Source organism: Porites lutea, chromosome 12, assembly GCF_958299795.1.
Source record: "Porites lutea chromosome 12, jaPorLute2.1, whole genome shotgun sequence".
Taxonomy (NCBI): domain Eukaryota; kingdom Metazoa; phylum Cnidaria; class Anthozoa; order Scleractinia; family Poritidae; genus Porites; species Porites lutea.
Genome location: NC_133212.1, coordinates 2,199,901 through 2,220,304, shown reverse-complemented (window position 1 = coordinate 2,220,304; position 20,404 = coordinate 2,199,901). Strand labels below are relative to the sequence as shown.

The 20,404-nt window shown below is 39.8% G+C and overlaps 3 protein-coding genes across 3 annotated transcripts in view; all 3 read right to left on the bottom strand.

Moving 5' to 3' along the window:
• The window catches only part of LOC140921723 (receptor-type tyrosine-protein phosphatase F-like), a 17,000-nt gene extending 9,130 nt beyond the window's left edge, over nt 1-7,870 (bottom strand). Inside the window, exon 1 of the mRNA XM_073371734.1 lies at nt 7,847-7,870. The gene's annotated coding sequence lies outside the window, so the exon portion shown is untranslated. The remainder of the gene's footprint in view (nt 1-7,846) is intronic.
• Nucleotides 1-7,877, bottom strand: part of LOC140921813 (tyrosine-protein phosphatase Lar-like) — a 25,576-nt gene extending 17,699 nt beyond the window's left edge. The window contains exons 1-5 of the mRNA XM_073371815.1: nt 7,652-7,877; nt 6,483-6,746; nt 4,885-5,166; nt 4,052-4,345; nt 3,554-3,841 (exon numbers count right to left, since the gene is read on the bottom strand). Coding sequence (XP_073227916.1) covers nt 3,554-3,841; nt 4,052-4,244 — 481 coding nt within the window. The 5' untranslated portion in view covers nt 4,245-4,345; nt 4,885-5,166; nt 6,483-6,746; nt 7,652-7,877. The remainder of the gene's footprint in view (nt 1-3,553; nt 3,842-4,051; nt 4,346-4,884; nt 5,167-6,482; nt 6,747-7,651) is intronic.
• Nucleotides 7,878-9,893: 2,016 nt separating this feature from the next.
• LOC140921878 (receptor-type tyrosine-protein phosphatase F-like) lies at nt 9,894-18,788 on the bottom strand. The gene is made up of 8 exons (XM_073371877.1): nt 18,513-18,788; nt 17,702-17,995; nt 16,425-16,712; nt 15,565-15,712; nt 14,087-14,232; nt 11,881-12,083; nt 10,848-11,175; nt 9,894-10,327 (listed from the first exon to the last, which is right to left on the bottom strand). Exons 2-8 carry the CDS (start codon nt 17,892-17,894, stop codon nt 9,894-9,896), a joined length of 1,740 nt encoding a protein of 579 aa, XP_073227978.1. The 5' UTR covers nt 17,895-17,995; nt 18,513-18,788.
• Nucleotides 18,789-20,404: the final 1,616 nt, after the last annotated feature.

Here is a 20,404-nt window from a genome sequence, read left to right as displayed (position 1 = left end):
GTGGCTGTTGGAGCTGTTGAGACAAAGAATCAATAAAAAATCGTTGGCATTTTCATCAGCAGGATGTAGGAGGACTATTTCAGGGGTATCCAATGATGGTTTCGTCCAAAATACATTGAAACCAATTTTAGGCTTTCCAAAGTACTTTCAGATTTCTAGAAATGCCTTCTAAGCCACACTATATTATTTTAAAAGTATCTGTTTGGTCATCCTGGGGCAACTTGAGCCTTTTCAAAATTACAAGGGCTTCAGGATCTTTTTCTCTAAATTTTAGAAAGATGCACAGTCTAAAGCTTTATGACAGTGAGAATTTTTCTGAAAAAATTAAGTTCAGAAAATGGTAGGAAATTTATAAGATCAGCTTCAAAAATCGTTCATGAACGGAGTGGTCATCTAGATGTGTAAAGCTACCTGCTAGCTATAGAAATCTCTAGGCAGTATTTGCTCCTGTGAACAGATATGTTGCACAACACAGTCGGTTGGTGCTCTGTGCTAGTTACACTCAAATCTTTGTATAATTTGTTTTGATCTCTACAATCTGCAAACTACACACAACTCAGTTGAACTGAAAACCTATGAAATATAATGAGTAATTTGTACTGCAGCTGTAACCAACTATTGCTTATTTACCGAACAGATCTATTCACAAGTGTTATAGAGCTGACTATAATTCAGCATTCTGTGTGACAATACAGGATTGTTAGAAGATCAAACCTCTTACAGGATCAATTTAATAACAGATGCCCGAAATACATGTATGTATACTGAGTTGTGCCGCCAAAAAACTCAAGTACTTGAGTAAATAACAATAAGTACATGTATTTCAGTAACACTCAGCGGCACCCATTGTCAATTTTCAGAAAATATCTGTTCGGATGACGATTTGAGATCTAAAATTTTCGGAACATTTGTTGTAAAATTTCTTGCTTGCCTGCCTCTCCTAGGATTTTCGAACATCTAAATATTGGTATAATTGCCCATTTTTAACGGATTATTACCCTAAAAAGGTCACCTAGAATTGTCGGGAGCCTTTTTTCTGGTTGAAATTTTCGAAAAGTAAGTTTTGATCCCTATAATTTTCGGATCACTAGACTTTCAGCTAGGAAATTCGAACAGATGAAAAAAATATGTTTAACAATGCTATGTTTAAGAGGTTTTGAACTATATTCTCGTTGGGTGCCCTTAAACACTATTAAAGGAGTAAAAATGAGATTTGTATAAAATAAGATTGGAAAGTAAAACCTTCTGAACTCTTAGCAAATGCAGCAGAGAAATACAAGCAACAAAGAAATCCGAGGAACAATCTACAGAGTGTTGTACCCGAGCTCACATCCATGACATTTGATGTTAAAATGTGTTCAGTATGCAGTGTAGTTTAGTAGTTAGCTGTGTGTCACAACAAGCTAGCTTAGGTTACCTCATATGATGGACATATGATAATAATTATTATTTTCACATTAATATGTAAACACAACAAATCCTGTGATTTTCAGAATGGAGTGTTTTGGATTATGTTAAAATAGTGAATAGTGGAGCAAGCATAAGTGCGTGTGGAAATTGCCACCTAGGGTGACGTACTCAGCGTGAAAAGAAAGACTCAGTGTGAAAAGAAAGTCATGTCCAATAGCCCGGGGCTAATGCATTTTGGTTTCGGGCTAGTGAATTCTGTTCTTAACTTGCCCGACGGGCAAGCGAATTTTTTGGGGAAATTGAAATTACCGAAGGATTGCAATCAATATATCCTGCTAATTAAAAAAGGTTTTTTGGCTTGCCCAAATGGTAGGCTGTAAAACTGACTTTCTTTGCACCCTGCATACTGTGTTTCTACAAGTTCATGTGAATTGTAAAAGGTGGTTGAAACATTTGAGTCTGAGGATGAAATCCTAAAGCATGACCATTTGCATCAAAGTTATACTAAGCGGCACCTTCGTGGTGCTCAACTTACTTTGTTGTTCAACATAATTGAAGGCACATGTCCTAATTCTAACATCCTCTCTCCTTTTATGTGTTGTTATTGTTTTGTTTTTGTTTTTTTTTGGCATTTTTGGTATTTGTAAATTTAAGGTATATGTAGTGTGTAACCATTTACATTTTGTTGTATCACTGTGGATAGGACATGAACTCGTAGGCTAGAAGTGATTAATATGTATTCAGCTTGTCTAATATTATTTTAAGATTGTGCATCAAAATCACCAACTGTGTGGAAGTTAACGTTCCATGTGAGCTGGGACTTTCATATGCACTGGCATTCTGCTTGCTTCACTATTTGGGGGGTATAATGGAATGTAGTGTAGAAGTGATTATGTAATCAGTGTGTTCTCTATAAGTACATCTAAACACAAATAGCAACATTCAAAAACAGAATAGTATTAAAGTCAAAACATACGTAAGTGGTATACAGTGAAACAGTGGTCACAACTAGAGATGTCATTTGCACGAAATAGAACGGAGTCTTATAACTATAACTATTTTGTCAAAGCTATTAACGAAAGTTGCTTTTGAGAAATTTAAGCTGAGCTTTTAACATACATGTATGCTGTCAATTACCAATGGTGTTGTAATATGGTATTGGAAAGGTTTTTTTTTACATATTTGTGTGGAAAGTTCACATGCATGCCCAAAAGTCAATGAACCATTGCTGCTTATGTTATTGCTGCATCAGTACACCTATTACCCTTAATTATGATAACACGCTTGCTTTTCTTTCCTCATGTCTTGACTTACTGTGAGCCCCTGTGTCCCTTGACAGGTGTGGCCAAGAAGACAACAGGGAATACTGTTGGGCGGCACTAATCCAGGGTGGTGTCTCCTAATTAGCTCTGCCTTCTACAGTGTATACGAGACTTAATTTACCTCACATGATCATGTCCGGACTGTACTACACTTATTGATCAGTGTAAATAAGAGATATATCAAAATTAATATTCCCTAACAAACCATGTGTATAATATTATTTTAAAAGACCCATGTTATGTTCTCAGCATCATGCAAACATTTTGTGTTATTTGTACTGTGTGATAATCTCTTCCATCCCAAACTATCTTTAATCCTTGACTAAACACGACTTCCGGTGCCCAATTTATCGCTCTGCCATTGGTCAAGGCAGCTGTTTGATTTGCAAGCGCCGTCGTCAACTGACGTTCCCGTTCTGTTGCTAAATCAGCCTATTTATCGTTCGAGACGTTTTAGTAAGCGTTCGAAAGGGCGATTTATTTTGTAAGCAGACTGACACATTTAATAGGGGTAAAGGCGCACACGAGCCAAAGGCCCAAACGGCCGGAGCTTATACCGGGTGCCTTGGCATGAAGCATGCCTAGGGGTATTGCTACTCCCCACAGGACGGGATGCAAGTCCATCTTAGGGTTACCCTCCATCAGTATGTCGCCTATAACCAGGACACATCAAAGTTGTTAAGAAAAAATACACGGCGGGAGTCTGCATATCGATCGAAACATTCCTACTTGGTGTCTATAATTTATACATACAAGGATGTTTGCACTGCGATACAAACAGGACAGGTAAATGGCATTGAAATGTTGCCCTGCATACTTACCGGCTTCCAATGTTTGCACGACCTTGGCGAACGACAGTGGCCCAATATGGACGTCTGACTTGACTGCAACTTGGACCTTATAATGCCTGTTTGGTCTGAGATTCCTAATCACGTAACCTAACACAGTGTCCATTACGTCGATAGTCTCATCCATTTCCGAAGAGGACTTGTTATAATGAATCTTATAACCAAATATGCCGCTCCCACTGTAGTGTGGAGGCTGCCACGTGACTTGTATTGAAGTTGGTGAAAGCACTGTAACAGCGACATTTTCAGCTGGACCCGGAGCTGCAGAAAGAGAGAAAAAAGATTTTCAAATGTTTAATGAACATCCAAAAAGGTTCCGAAACAATGCCTGACACCAAAAATAGGCCGCAAACGTCTTGTTAAAGACGTTTCAGTTGGATAGTCAAACTATAGGTTTCCGTCCATTGTATCTTTTGAATCAGAGAATGAATTTCGTTAAGGTTGCCGGATACCTTCGCTCTTAATACTAACCTCCTTTTCCGGTTTTCACCACAAACATTTCCGTCGGAGGGCCACGACCCACTCTTGTGTAGGCCACCATTCTAAAATAGTAGGTGGTGAATGGTTTCAGTCCTTCGACGACAGTATAATTGCTAGCCTCAGGTTTAAATCGCCACTGACTGTAGTCTTTTTCAAGGTCCGTGGAGTAGATCAAATGGTACATTTCGAGCCTGCCATTGAGCTCTAGAGGAGGCAGCCATGACGCTCCGAATGAAGTATCGGAGACGCCCCAGGCCCGGATATTTCGCGGTGGACCTCCGGGAGCTGTAACAAAAGAGCCGTGAAGTTACATGAGAAGAATTTATCATCATAATCATCATCATCATCATCATCATCATCATCAATATCTTTACCATACTCATCGTTATCGTTATCATTAGCATTATTATTAGAGCCATCACTACCATCATCCACATCCTTGTCACCATCGTCAAAGACACCATCATCATCTTTGCCTTCGTCAGGACACAGTTCCCTTCCTTCAGCTTAAGCCAATGTTCCCTTCTTTTAAGTAACTGAGCGACTTGGAATAATCGCGAACAAGTTTGAAAGGATGCGAAGACAGGTCAATTTTTCTGCGACGTTTTCATTGGCGTCGCCTTTATCGGATGGCAATAATAATGGGTAGCGCTGAGAACGTCAGGTTTTGCACCTCTTAAAGAATGGTTTATTCACTTCATCAACTCGCTTGATAAATCCAAACCCTTGCGCCACGACGTGGTATGATATAGCTTTTTTATACTGTTTAACCAACTGAATAAAGTTCATATTCATATAATTAATAAAATAAAAAAAATAAAAACCTTTTTCACCAGTAGTGAACTCAGACAATGGACTCGGCCTGCTTATTCCTGCCCCGTTCACAGCGAAAACACGACAAAGATATGTCGTGTAAGTCTTAAGACCTTGCAAGGTCACTGTACGATCTTTGATTCCCTTGAGCACATTCCATTCAATGGCAGTCTTAGCTCGGTAATAAAGAGTAAAGTTGTCTGCAGCAGGTCCGCCACCCGACTGCCATGTCACAGTGGCTTGAACAGGTGTCTCGTCAGAAGCAGTAGGTGCAGTCGGAGGGAATGGTATCGCTGTAAAAAAAAGGACCCCAAATCATTTTTCATTGCCTAGTTTTAAACCGAGAGGGACTAGGACGAGTCGCATATTATGGGATTCGGAACTTTCGAAACGAGAAGGAAACTGGGCCAAGTTAATTTTCTCAAAGACTTCTGGGATGTCGATGGGGACGCGCCGGTCCGCTATTGGCCAATTTTTTCTCTGTTCTCAGTAACAATCCCGGAAGTCTTGGCGAAAAGTGAATTGGATTATGAAAACAACACCTAAAAAGTCAGCAAGAACTCACCAAGCTTTACAAAATCCTCAAGTTTGGAGTTAATTGGGCCAATAATCAACGAGATACAGCCATTCAAAATCCCCAACGTGTCTATAGATGAATTTTCACGTTATTGAGTGGCTGTAACGTCTTTAGTATTTTTATCGATTAACACCAAAATTTGTGATTTTGTAAAGCTTTGTGTCCTTTTTCTAGCTGTTATGAAACTAATCCTCATTGGTTTGAAAACAAGCAAGTAACTCTTATAGTCAATACATCAACAATAACATCCTCCACACAGTACTTTACAAAAATCTTATTTAATAAATAGGAAAATTTGTTTCCAGATCAATACATTCTGAATCAACTACAGTGGAACCTCTATTTAACGAAGTCCTCGGTATAACAAACGATTTTCTTTACCCCAATAATAGTAAAATATATAAAAAAGAACCTCGATACAACAAAACCTCGTTATAACGAGCAAATTTTGTCTGTCCCTTGGGCCTTCGTTATAGACAGGTTTCACTGTAATTGTATCATTTCCTCGACTCTCATTAGACGTAGAAAAAAGTTGTGACTTTTGAGTCTGGATGAAATCCTATGTGCGACAATTCAAATTCAACCTCTTTATCAGTATTTTCACATGCCATGACACTATTTGTTTTGCTCATAGTTAAAGTTAACTTCGCATACAGCTGTAGATCTAACTTCTGAGCCTGTGGATAAAATCCTAGCGTTTGACCATTCAAATGAAAACTGTTGAGTAGTACATGCACTTTCCTGTAGCGCTGTTTATTATGCTGTTCAAGGTGGTTCTAACTTTTGACTCTGTGGATGAAATCATCAAGTGTGACCGTTCAAATGAAAGCTCCTGAGCAGTACTTTCCTGTGGTACTGTTTAATATGCTGCACAAGGTTGTTCTTTCTTTTGAGTCTGTGGATGAAACCCTGTGGTGTGACCATTCAAACACAACCTCCACTCCACTCTTGAGCAGTACTATGGAAATACTATTTTTCTCGATGTTCGTATGACCACTAAACTAATGACGTTATCATCTTTTTAAAACTTACGTCGAACAGTGACGTACGCTGAAGATTTCACTTCTCCTGCGTCGTTCGATGCTATGCAAGTATAGTTTCCAGATGTCCTGACTTTTGGAACAAACAACGTCTCGCCGTAGCTATTGCGTGCTTCCACGATGAATTTGCCATCGCGTCGCCAACTGATGTCCGGTTTTGGATAGCCTTTTGCCGTGCAGTATAAAGAAAGGTCTGTGTCGGTATTGATTGTGATTGGTCGAGGATGATTGGTAATAACTGGCGGGACATTTTTGACTAAAGGGAAAGCAACATCGTTACTTATAGTCACAAAATAAACTCGATAAATCAAGTTTTTTGAGTAATAATTATTTTTCAACAGGAATACGGAGAAACTGTACAAATCTTAACCTGGACATGTAATTTACTGACATACTATAGAATGTCTTACTTTTGATTTCATCGTTACAGTCCTGAAGGAAATCGTTCTAACGAGTTGTGGAACAGCAAAGCTTTATTCTAGCATACGGCGTTTTGTAATGATCACGTGATGCACGATCACGTGGTCGATAAGCTATTGCATCCTTTGCAAAATGACGTTCAATTTAAGAAAAGCATGAACACAACTGATGATAGCGACCTTTATTATGCCTGACGGCAACGCTGGCAAAAAAAATAATCATAAAAAGAAGGTCAGCGTTAAAAATAAATTCCCCTTTTTTCTTCAGACAATTTCGCTTTTGTTTCACCTCGCTTAATATGTTAAATGTACCCCACCCCAGTTGAGAAAGAGAAAGAAAATTCTTCGTCGTGTGTTACCTCCTCCATAAAACGTCGCATAAGGTCGTGGTCGTGCAGGGACGACAAAGAAATGAATCAAAAAGTTCACTGCACGTGCAAAGTTGTTGTTTTGCTTATCTAAGGCCCAGTCCACACAAATCCGGATATTGTTATTACCTTTTTTTACACGAAACGGCCTTCCATCTACACGAAACCAGTGAATCCGGACGCCGAAATCGCATTGTTATGAAACCGCTCTCCCGAGCAGTTTAAGGCACCGTCCACATGAATGCGGATAAAGAATATGCGGTTTCCAAAATGTCCGAATTCCTGTGGGCATAGCCTAAACCTATTGCTTTTCTGACGTTCTCGTTTTTGTCCTCGTCGTCGTTGCTAAACCACCCTAATGAATCGACACAAACCTTGGACAACTAGATCGGTCTTTCGAGAGTAGTACCATCCTAGTCTGTTTGTAGCTATACACTGGATTTTCCCCGTGTCCTCCAACTTAAGATCCCTTATCTCCAGTACTCCATTACTTGGTGATGTATACCTAGGATCTGAGGAATTCAGTGGGATATATCCCCGTAACCAAGTAATGGCAGGATCGGGATCACCTTCCGCAGTACAATTGAACACCGCCGTCCCTCCAACGTATTTTACTTGACGAGATGGATGTCGTTTTACTTTTGGAAATCCTTCCGGCACATTTGAGGACGCTGCAAGAAAAAGATCAAAATGTTAGCCTTGGACGAATTCTGAACGGTAATAGATTCAGACCGAAAAATCGAGAAAAATGTATCTTTTGTTTGGCTGTCCTGTGCGCGGTTCAACTTTTCCGCTACCCCCAAAAGGCACACGGTACGTTTTACGAGGTAAAGTATAGTGTAGCTGTTAATTTTCATATGTTGTTGTAATGTTAGCTTCACATCGTAGGCAGAAAGCTCCACAAAGAAAGCACGTGCGCGCGGTATATTGCCCACCTCCCCCTTCCCCGAGGCGTCCCCTCACGAAAGATGATTCCGGCGCGCAACTCGCGCGTTCCAATCGCTCTCCTATCTATAGACTGCGAGCAGTCTCTTATTTTTCTTTGTGAAGTTTCTGCACGCGAAACACAAGCCCGCTTTCCCAGATTGCGCGCGTCCTATTTTCTCTCGCTTGTAAGGCGTAGAATTTTATTCCTCTTAATATTCTTTCATTATCAAAACATAAATTTAAGGGGGCAATTCATCGACAACTTTTAGATATTCTATTGTTTGAGGATGGTTATGTTGACACGCTTACTACGCTTCATTTACAGCATTGATTGTCGCATTTATCCGCTGGAATTTTTTTATGATTTTTTTGCTCAAAGACAAAAAGCGAGGCAAACGAATGCAATATTTGATATCAAAACATTCCATAAAAAGTGCTTTTTGTTATACTTGTATCCCAGCTGGCAGGGGCACCCAACGTCAATTTTCGGAAAATATCTTTTCGGAAGACGATTTGAGATCTACAATTTTCGGAACATTTGTTATAAAATTTCTTGCTTGCCTGCCTCTCCTAGGATTTTCGAACATCTAAAACCTGGTATAACTGCCCTTTTTAACGGACTTTTACCCTGAAAAGGTCACCTAGAATTTTCGATAGCCTTTTTTCTGGCTGAAAATTTCGAAAAGGTAAGTTTTGATCCCTATAATTTTCGGATCATTAGACTTTCAGCTAGGAAATCCAAACAGATGAAAAATTTTTAGGGGATAAAAATGTGCCTATATCTATCGTTTAAGTACTAAAATACGGTTAAAAATCCTATGTTTAAGTTGTTTAGAACCTTATTCTCGTTGGGTGCCCCTGAGCTGGAAATAGATAGCCGCATGCAAAAGTTCTGCCGTAAGAAGTTTCATGAGAGAAGCTATTGCAATTCATCCACAGACTCGAAAATGACAGATTTTCTTACAGTTAGTTTTTAATGTAGATGTGTCATGCCAGAAGGGTTAAAACAAATCACGGAGTAGAATTTGTAAGAGTTTCAGAATACAGCACTGAAAGGAAGATAGGCAGCGTTACGGCTTGCATTTTTTAGAAAGAAGGGAGCCAGCTTCACAGTCGTCAGTCCGACGTCACGCAACCTTTTCTGCATGACACCGAAATGAGATGTGTGACATTTCGCGTGACGGTCGGGAGCTTACATTAACCGCCTTTTGTTACAATTACGCCCTTTTACGTCTACTTAAAACAAATACTTAACAGAAACAGTGGCGCTGATAAAATCACCGGCAATTTACGGGACATCATAAAAAAACGTTTGTATTAGAAATGGAAAAGAAACGAATCATTTTAAAGACCCTACAGGACTTGAACCCCAACTTATGGGTCGACAATGGTGGAAATCCACTTTCGAATTCAAGGCCTCAAGGAGTTTAAACCTCTCAGAAAAATTACTGCGGAGGATAAAAACCTAGCGGTGAGTATTCTTGCTCGAGAGGTAGACGCCTTTGCGCACCGCCTGTCTTTCCGATTTTCTGTGTTATGGATGGCGATAAAATCACTTATTAAGTCAAGTTTTGGCTCATTAAGCATACAAGATAATTGGGTAACTGACCACCTACCCCTCCCTCAAGTCACAATTTTACCCTGAGTGAGAACTGAGTGCTATAGTTGACTTAAGGGAGGGGTAGGTGGTCAATTCACCCAGACACCTCCGTTGATCTCATACTTACACCCTTCTTTGGTCTTGATTACAACAGACGGGCTCAAAGGACCAGGGCCCTTGACTCCAAGGGCTCGGACGCGAATCTCATAATCTGTAAACATCTTTAAGTTCGTTAACATCGTACGTGTATGATTTGGGTTTGTGACATTTTTCACCAAGGCTTTCACTCTACGATAGAGAGGATTGTAAACGACGGAGTAACCAGCAAGTGGTCCGTTTCTCTTCCACTCGTCAGGTTCCTTCCACGTGACCCGAACTCTTGTCGATGAGTGGGCAGAAGCTCGTACTTCAAGAGGAGGTCCGGAGGGGGGTCCTGGCGGGATTTGGACCCATAGAGATCTTTCTGGAGACCAGCCGACTTTAGTTTCCGTGGATACTTTGAACAGGTACCAAACGCCAGGATCTGGAAAATAGTTTTTACGCCTTCAGACAGAAGCAGTTGTCTTTCACACAGACACAAAGAGGAAAAGAAAGAAAGTTGAACCCCGCTCAACCTTTATGTTAACACGCAGCCTCTCGCGCATCGCCTCTATTTTATTTACGCACGTAAATTCTACACGCGGAAGGACGTATAAATTGCGTGACAGTGGAAACTACCCTTAAAACTACTTTGCTAAATTTAGTTCCATTGCGAATAAGGACGCGCAACCGTGACACAGCCCTTAAATCCTTTAAACCCCCAATGAGGGAAGCGATCGGGAGAGTGCGTAACCTCCTTCACTAAAGATAACAATGCTAACTTTTTCAATGAAAAATGGTAAAATGAAGAATTCCGGGGAGTCTATATTTTGAGAATACGCGAAAAAACTTCAAGTCAAATCTGATGAGCATGACATAGCCCTGTTAAAAGATACTCAAATGAAAATATCTTTTGGAAAACGGTGAGTAACTTAAGACTCTAAGACTAAACATGTAAAACTCACCTAATCCCTTGAATATGTGGTTACTTGTGCGAGGAAGAAAAGTCATTTCTTTCATCTTCAAATTGGCTTGATCTCCAGCGCGCATTCGCTGTAATGACTTGGCGTATCGCAGCTTAAACGACAAAATATCTCTAGCTACAGTCTTCCAGCGTATGATCACCTCCGAGGGGGAAGAGGAGGGCATATTATACACGTGTGGCGGGTTTGGAAGTTTAGGCTTTGTTTTGGCAAGTACGGGATTACTTTGTGGTCCGTCTCCTTTCCTTGTCAATGCTGCTACTCGGATCTGGTAAGTTTGATCTGGTTGGAGACCAGTCAGTACTATCGCCTGTACAGTGGATACAAGAAAATCGTTAATGAAAGAAGCGTAATAAAAAAAAGTTAAATAAAAAAATCAATAAGAAAGCCACGACACGGACGTCCAGTCAAAGCATGGACATTTCGAATGACACAGACTGTTGACAAAGTGAAGAGTCTGGAATCACATCACGTGGAAAACACAACAGCGCACTGAACAAAATATGCGAATCTAATAGAACTGATTATGAACAATTATGGGATAAGATTTTTGGATATCCGGAATACCGTCCCACGGAAGCAGTTACAGCTTGTCAATATTATTAGAAATCATGTAGTGAGCGCAAAACCTAGAAAGGAATACTAACTAGCAGATAGCAGATAACTACCTTATCTGAAAGAAGCGCTGATTTCCAAACTTAACAGTAGCCCCTTAACTAGACTGCAAAACAGCCCGTATTTTTTTCGTCGGTCAACGAAGCAGGAGTGGTCAAACAAACATCCTGGAGCGAGGGTGAAAAAAAGTCAGTGAAACTGGGGAGAGACGCGGTATTTTCACGCCTCAGGAATTTATAGGGTTTGTAAAGGTCGCGCGCTTCACGCGAAAATTCAGTCATGCGGGACGCCCGGCTTGAAAAACATTTTTGAAGAAAAAACCGACTCTTTCGCTGTTTAGCTCTTAATAAATGAGAAGACGGATAGTACGCACAATGTATAATAACATTAACAATCATACCAAGTCACCCCTCGCCGTGTAATCGATTTGTAAATCAGGACGCGGGTAAAGCTGGTTACCAAGGTCGTCGACCTTCAGATAATATACCACGTAACCTTCGAGACGGCCAGTCTGATCCTTCTGCAATGGGGGAGACCAGCGGACAACAATTGCAGAAGAATTTACGACTCTGGCACTTGGCTGACGAGGCGCACCGCTGGGGACTGGAAAGAAACAGATTATAAATGATCAGATTCCGGCAATGCTTCAGGATAGTGTTCACCTCAGGCGCTTCATTTTCACTCAGAGGTGACCGCGAAAGGAAGGTTCTGGTGACAAAGCGCAAGGGACCATGGGACGAAGAAAGAAGAGAGGTCAGTGAGGCACGTCTCACCCGTTTACTCCTTCCCGCATTTCTTTGAGCGCAAATTTTCATCGAGAGAGAAAGAGACATCTGGGTACGAGGCAGGGATAAACCACTACACTTTCTAGAAGTCCCGCCAGACTAGCAGTTGAGTATCAGGGAAACAATTGTGTATCCAAAGAATAGAGATTTATCCAATGGATAGCATCATTCGCCTTTTGTGCAACTGGCGCCAGCTGGCTACAATATAAGAAAAATAAAACAGACAGTTTGGTGTCATGACCACAACAAATTTAACTGTAGTAGTTTTTTGATAAATTTCTCAACTTCCTTCCGCAGGCTCGTCTCAGAATGTTCTTAAAAGGATGACAAGAATTTTGAGGTAAAAAAAACCTTGACAAGATCAACTGCATTTTGGACAATGCTCAGACTATTTCTTTAGTTAATTTCCAATAACAAAATCTAACTTCTCCTATTTTGACTGGAATTTTGACTGGAATTGACTTGGCAAGTTTACTAGAAATAAAATTGAAATAGGACTTGTGAGGCATCAACGGGAAAAGTGTGGCGAGAAAACCAAAACTCTCCAAAGACAAAATCTGAATTAACAGCTGGGGCAATGTGCTCAACTTACATTCTTAGAAATAAAATGCTGAACACCAATGACGCTAAACTCTTTCACTCCTTAAAATGTTAAAAAGGAAGTCTACAAGAAAGTGCCCCCGTACAAATGTGTAAATATGTAAAAAAAAATTCAGTTCTGTTTTAAAAAATACTTAAAAACGAAATAGCATCAAGTGAAGCCAAAGCTGAAGTGGTTGCTTTTGAACGGAACACCATAGATAGATAGATAGTTTGTTTATTAAAACTGCATCGCAGCCAAAGGCTGAATTACGCAATTATTTACAAAAACTTTACAATACTTGAAAATTACAAATGAATCCTAGATAATAAGTCAAAAACTGATTTTTAAGATAATAGGGAAATTCAATAACTGACTTAGTTAAAACTGGTTTTTGTCTCTCAAAGACTGACTTTTGAGAGGGTTGAAGGTTAACAACGTCATCGAGTTTTACTAAGCGTAATCCATCGTCTTAATCAAATTACCAAAGACAAGGGACTTTTGTTATTCGGAGGATATGTGTTGGCATGGCATAATGTACTCAAAACTCAAGAGCAGTCAAGAAAGATTTTTCTACACAAATTTCTAGAATAGTGTGGAACGTGCCACTGGACATTTGAAGGTGCAATTAGCACAAATATTAGAAACGACGCAAAATAACTAATGCACTTTGCTCTCCTTATACAACACACTGAAAACACGTACGAAACAGATTAACTGTCTCCGGGGGGTACACCTGGGAATTCTTGGTGGGGGTGTGCCGCCCGGTTCTCCAAATCCTGACCCTATTTTAGATCAAAAAATGCAATTTTTCAGACCCGTTTTCAGACCTGGCCTCTAAGAAATAATGTCATAACTTAGATTAGAAAGCCAACAACAAAGATGTTTTAAACCCACTTCAACGAATATTTCTTATCACTTTCTTACTCATTTGGAATTGAAAAGATAAATACGTTCATACACTCCCGTAGTTTCCTCGAAAACCACACCCGATTCCAGACCAAAATGGACAAAGTCTATACCCGCTTTCAGACCAAAACGGCGCAAAAACCATACCCTTTGGAGCGGCACATACAGGACTAGGACTAGCCCTCCCCTCCACCCCTCCGGGTAACTGTCTCCTTTCCGCTGCAAAACGGCAAATAGTTTTTTTAAGGGTAGCAATCCTCTTCATGTTCCCCACCCAACCCCACCCCTCCGCAAATTAAAAAAGGGGTTAAAAAGTAGAAAAGAAGTCTTACCATCCTCCGCAGTGGTATAAGAGTGTTTCTCAGACATAGGCCCTTCTCCAACGGAGGTACTTGCCGAAACCCACAGCAGGTAAGTAGTATACTTTCTTAAGTGGTGAAGACGAATTGATGTCTTAGCGCCGTCAACGTTCACAAAACTGGAAGACAAGAAGGAATAAAACGAGCAATGTTTAGCGAGAAAATCCGTTAGTACCACCACGTTACTGAAAAAAGTTGCGTTTTGAAGGCGCTGGGCTGTATTCCTTCGTTAGAATAACAACAATCTTGTATGGCGTTAGTAAAGCGGAAAATAAGGCAGATCTCCAGTTCTTATTCAGCCAACAAATGCCGCAGCCGCGAGGGGGGAATATGTCTCTCTCGCGAGGCGGATGTACTCGCACGATTCTTCTAATTCCTCGGCCAGCGATTACGTTATTTGCTATCTTTTTAAAAAAAGGTGTCTTCGCACCTTTTGAATTTGAAACATGAAAAAACTGAGCCAATTTTTTAAAGTTTTAACGCTATGCCTGAAAAAATCCCCAAAAAATCATCATCGTAAGTGTTCACTGATGAAATTTGTTTAACCCTTTAAGACCCAATATCCACATACAAATTCCCCAAACTGATCTCTATACATTTCCACAGGATGGGATACACGTCCATCGTAGGGTTACCCCCCATCAGTGTGTCGCCTATAACCAGGACAAATCACATATCATATTTTAATGTATTGTACGACAATAATTAATTTTACTTAGTATTGTAATCGTATTGTATTGTAATTGTAATTATTCACTTTGTATTTAGTATTCAGCTTATTTTAATGTATTGTGCGATAATAATTAATTCTATTCAGTATTGTTATTGTATTGTAATTTTAATATTCACTTTGTATTTAGTATTCAGCTTATTTTAATGTATTGTACGATAATAATTAATTCTATTCAGTATTGTTATTGTATTGTAATTTTAATATTCACTTTGTATTTAGTATTCAGCTTATTTTAATGTATTGTACGATAATAATTAATTCTACTTAGTATTTTAATTGTATTGTTATTGTAATTATTCTACTAAGTGTCAAGCCACTGCTCGCCTCGAATAGCTATAGCTAACTGCGAGCAGTGGTACATCATATTTTGTATTTTCTCAATTTTTCTTAATAAACTTAAACTTGAACTTGAAACATTTCCTTCATGGAAGGGTTGAGAGAAATTGATAAAAGATGAAAGCGTTGTCTCTTAGATGTCATTTTGTTAATTCTCATAACCTAATCTCTTGACATTGTATGGATATTGTTAGGAGAAAACTGATGTTGGTCACTATTGGGACTTTAAGGTTAAAATCTTCTTCATAACTCTACTCTAGAGGAACATTTTGCGAATGGCAAAAGGCATTAAGTACTGACTTTAGCACGGAAATTGGCCAAAAAGAGCAATATCCCCGTGACATAGCATAGCCTCTTTAACAGTAGATACTGTAGATTGTACCTTGCGCGCTCTCCTTTTATTCTGTACTTGATTGTATAGTTTGTAATTAGTCCATTGCGATGGTCCAGGGGTGGTGGATCCCAGCTGATAAGAAGGCTGGTGGACGAAAGAGCTTTACCTTGAATGTTCATGGGAGCGGCACTTGGAGCTGGGAAAAAAAAGATTGACAAGCAATGTTGGTTAAATACAATTTCTCAAACTTTTCAAGAAAAGAAAACTTATTTAGGAGGTTTGGATATCGGATACAAGTACCCTTAAATACCCTTTAAATTTCACGACCTTTAACGATCTCTTAGAATTAATAGGCTGATATAGCAACAGGACGGGAACGTCAGTTGACGACGGGAAAACGCGCGGAAAGGACTAAACACGACTTCCGGTGCTCAATTTACCGCTCTGTATTCGCTCTGCCATTGGTTCAAGCCAGTTGTTTGATTTGCGTGCGCCGTCGTTAACTGACTTTCCCGTTCTGTTGCTAAATCGTTCGAGACGTTTTAGCAAGCGTTCGAAAGGGCGATTTATTTTGTAAGCAGACTGACACAAATAATAGGGGTAAAGGCGCCCACGAGCCAAAGGCCCAAACGGTCGGAGCTTATACCGGGTGCCTTGGCATGAAGCATGCCTATGGGTATTGCTACTCCCCACAGGACGGGATACACGTCCATCGTAGGGTTACCCCCCATCAGTGTGTCGCCTATAACCAGGACAAATCACAGTTGTTAAGAAAATACACGGCGGGAGTCTGCATATCGATCGAAACATTCCTACTTGGTGTCTATAATTTATACATACAAGGATGTTTGCACTGCGATACAAATAGGACAGGTAAATGGCATTGAAATGTTGCCCTGCATACTTACCGGCTTCCAATGTTTGCACGACCTTGGCGAACGACAGTGGCCCAATATGGACGTCTGACTTGACTGCAACTTGGACCTTATAATGCCTGTTTGGTCTGAGATTCCTAATCACGTAACCTAACACAGTGTCCATTACGTCGATAGTCTCATCCATTTCCGAAGAGGACTTGTTATAATGAATCTTATAACCAAATATGCCGCTCCCACTGTAGTGTGGAGGCTGCCACGTGACTTGTATTGAAGTTGGTGAAAGCACTGTAACAGCGACATTTTCAGGTGGACCCGGAGCTGCAGAAAGAGAGAAAAAAGATTTTCAAATGTTTAATGATCATCCACAAAAGTTCTGAAACAAAGCCTGAAACCAAAAATAGGGCTCAAACGTCTTGCCAGGATAGTCAAACCATAGGTTGCAGTCCATTGTAACTTCTGAACAATGGATGAATTTCGTTGAGGTTGCCGGATACCTTCAGGAATGTCTCGCGTGTATGTGTCGCAGAGCGTTCCGGTTAAACTGCTGATACCTTAAACCCATATCAAATTAAAGCTCATTAAACTGGTTTTAAAGAAACTTGCACTGTCGATTTTTTTAAATGATTTTTTTAATGCGAGCGTCTATATTAATGAGGTTTTGAAAGCCAAAAATCAAAGGAGCAGTGCTTTTCAGTAGCAGCAGTGATCTTTATCATACTCTTCAAGGAGGTTCTAACTTTTGAGTCTGTGGATGAAGTACTAAGGTGTGACCATTCAAATCGAAGTTACTGAGCAATTCTTACAAATTACTGTTTATTTTGCTTTGCAAAATAATTGACGATACAGAAATCTTACTACCAACCTCCCCATGCAGTTTACAAACACAAGGAACAAAGAAATCCCAGGAAAAATCTACAGAGTGTTGTACCAAAGCTCACATTGATAACTTCTAATGTTAAAACACGTACGCTACACAGTGATATTCAGCAGTTAAGCCATGTCTCACAACACGCTAATTACCTCATATGACGGACATATGATAATTATTTTCACAAACAAATCCTGTGATTTTTAGACTGAAGTTTTTTGGACTACGAACGAGTAGTTACTTATTTTCTTCAGGGCTAGCAAAGGCGAGCAAAGTACTTAAGTGCTCGTCAAAGGTGATTTATTATGTTTATTATGTTGTACAAGGTGATTCAAACTTTTGAGTCCGTGGGTGAAATGCTAAAGTATGACCATTCAAATAAAAGCCATTGAGCAGTACTTTCGTGGTGCCGTAGACTATACACACTCTTATTACTAACCTCCTTTCCCTGTTTTCACCACAAACATTTTCGTGGGAGGGCCACGACCCACTCTTGTGTAAGCCACCATTCTAAAATAGTAGGTAGTGAATGGTTTCAATCCTTCGACGACAGTATAATTGCTAGCCTCAGGTTTAAATCGCCACTGACTGTAGTCTATTTCAAGGTCCGTGGAGTATATCAAATGGTACATTTCGAGCCTGCCATTGAGCTCTAGAGGAGGCAGCCATGACGCTCCGAATGAAGTATCGGAGACGCCCCAGGCCCGGATATTTCGCGGTGGACCTCCGGGAGCTGTAAGAAAAAAGAGCCGAGAAGTTACACGTGAATAATTTTCACTATCATCATCATCATCATCTTTAACATACTCATCATTATCGTTATCATTAGTATTATTATTAGAGCCATCACTACCATCATCCACATCCTTGTCACCATCGTCATAGACACCATCATCATCATCGTCATCGTTAGGACTCAGTCCCCTTCCTTCTTCTTATGCCAATGTTCCCTTCTTTTAAGTAACTGAGCGACTTGCAATAATCGCGAACAAGTTTGAAAGGATTTGAAGACAAGTCAATTTTTCTGCGACGTTTTCATTGGCGTCGCCTTTATCGGATTGCAATAACAATGGGTAGCGCTGATAACGTCAGGTTTTGCACCTCTTAAAGAATGGTTTATTCACTTCATCAACTCGCTTGATAAATCCAAACCCTTGCGCCATGACGTGCTATGATATAGCTTTTTTATATTGTTTAACTAACTGAATAAATTTCATATTCATATAATTAATAAATAAAAAAATAAAAACCTTTTTCAGCAGTAGTGAACTCAGACCATGGACTCGGCCTGCTTATTCCTGCCCCGTTCACAGCGAAAACACGACAATGATATGTCGTGTAAGTCTTAAGACCTTGCAAGGTTACTGTACGATCTTTGATTCCCTTGACCACGGTCCATTCAATGGCAGTCTTAGCTCGGTAATAAAGAGTAAAGTTATCTGCAGCAGGTCCGCCACCCGACTGCCATGTCACAGTGACCTGATCAGGTGTCTCGTCAGAAGCAGTAGGTGCAGTCGGAGGGAATGGTATCGCTGTAAAAAAAAGGACCCCAAATCATTTTTTTATTGCCTAGTTTTAAACCGAGAGGGACTAGGACGAGTCGCATATTATGGGATTCGGAACTTTCGAAACGAGAAGGAAACTGGGCCAAGTTAATTTTCTCAAAGACTTCTGGGATGTCGATAGGGACGCGCCGGTCCGCTATTGGCCAATTTTTTCTCTATTCTCAGTGACAGTACCAGAAGTCTTGGCGAAAATTAACCAGGCCATTTTTTCACTTGTTTCTTAAATGGCGAATTGGATTATGAAAACAAGACCTAAAAAGTCAGCAAGAACTCACCAAGCTTTACAAAATCCTCAAGTTTGGAGTTAATTGGGCCAATAATCAACGAGATACAGCCATTCAAAATCCCCAACGTGTCTATAAATGAATTTTCACGTTCTTGAGTGGCTGTAAAGTCTTTAACATTTTTATCGATTAACACCAAAATTTGTGATTTTGTAAAGATTTGTGTGCTTTTTCTGGCTGTTACGAAACTAATCCTCATTGGTTTGAAAACAAGCAAATAACTCTTATAGCCAATACATCAACAATAACATCCTCCACACAGTACTTTACAAAAATTTTATTTAATAAATAGGAGAATTTGTTTCCAGATCAATACACTCTGAATCAACTACAGTGGAACCTCTATTTAACGAAGTCCTCGATATAACGAACGATTTTCTTTACCCCAATAATAGTAAAATATATAAAAAAGAACCTCGATTTCACGAAACCTCGTTATAACGAGCAAATTTTGTCTGTCCCTTGGGCCTTCCTTATAGACAGGTTTCACTGTAATTGTATCATTTCCTCGACTGTCATTAGACGTAGAAAAAAGTTGTGACTTTTGAGTCTGGATGAAATCCTATGTGCAACAATTCAAATTCAACCTCTTTATCAGTATTTTCACATGCCATGACACTATTTGTTTTGCTCATAGTTAAAGTTAACTTCGCATACAGCTGTAAATCTAACTTCTGAGCCTGTGGATAAAATCCTAGCGTTTGACCATTCAAATGAAAACTGTTGAGTAGTAAATGTACTTACCTGTAGCGCTGTTTATTATGCTGTTCAAGATGGTTCTAACTTTTGACTCTGTGGATGAAATCATCAAGTGTGACCGTTCAAATGAAAGCTACTGAGCAGTACTTTCCTGTGGTACTGTTTAATATGCTGCACAAGGTTGTTCTTTCTTTTGACTATGTGGATGAAATCCTGGGGTGTGACCATTCAAATTAAAGCTACTAATGATCACGTGATGAACGATCACGTGGTCGATAAGCTATTGTGTCCTTTGGAAAATGACGTTCAATTTAAGAAAAGCATGAACACTACTGATGATAGCGATCTTTATTATGCCCGACTGCAACGCTGGCAAAAAATAATAATAATAAAAAGAACGTCAGCGTTAAAAATGAATTCGCATTTTTTTTTCAGAGAATTTCGCTTTTGTTTCACCTCGCTTAATATGTTAAATGTAGGTGAATTTTCGCGGAGTTGATTATCGGGGCGACCCCACCCCAGTTAAGAAAGAGAAAGAAAAATTCTTCGTCGTGTGTTTACGTCCTCCATAAAACGCCGCATAAGGTCGTAGTC

What these genes read in the sequence shown, in the direction of transcription:
- LOC140921878 (XM_073371877.1), bottom strand. Translation starts at nt 17,894, where the DNA reads ATGTACCATTTGATATACTCCACGGACCTTGAAATAGACTACAGTCAG. An exon ending in TTATACCACTGCGGAGGATG is followed by an intron (nt 12,084 to 14,086) that starts GTAAGACTTCTT and finishes GTTTCTTTCCAG; the next exon opens with TCCCCAGCGGTGCGCCTCGT. An exon ending in CCACATATTCAAGGGATTAG is followed by an intron (nt 10,328 to 10,847) that starts GTGAGTTTTACA and finishes ACTATTTTCCAG; the next exon opens with ATCCTGGCGTTTGGTACCTG.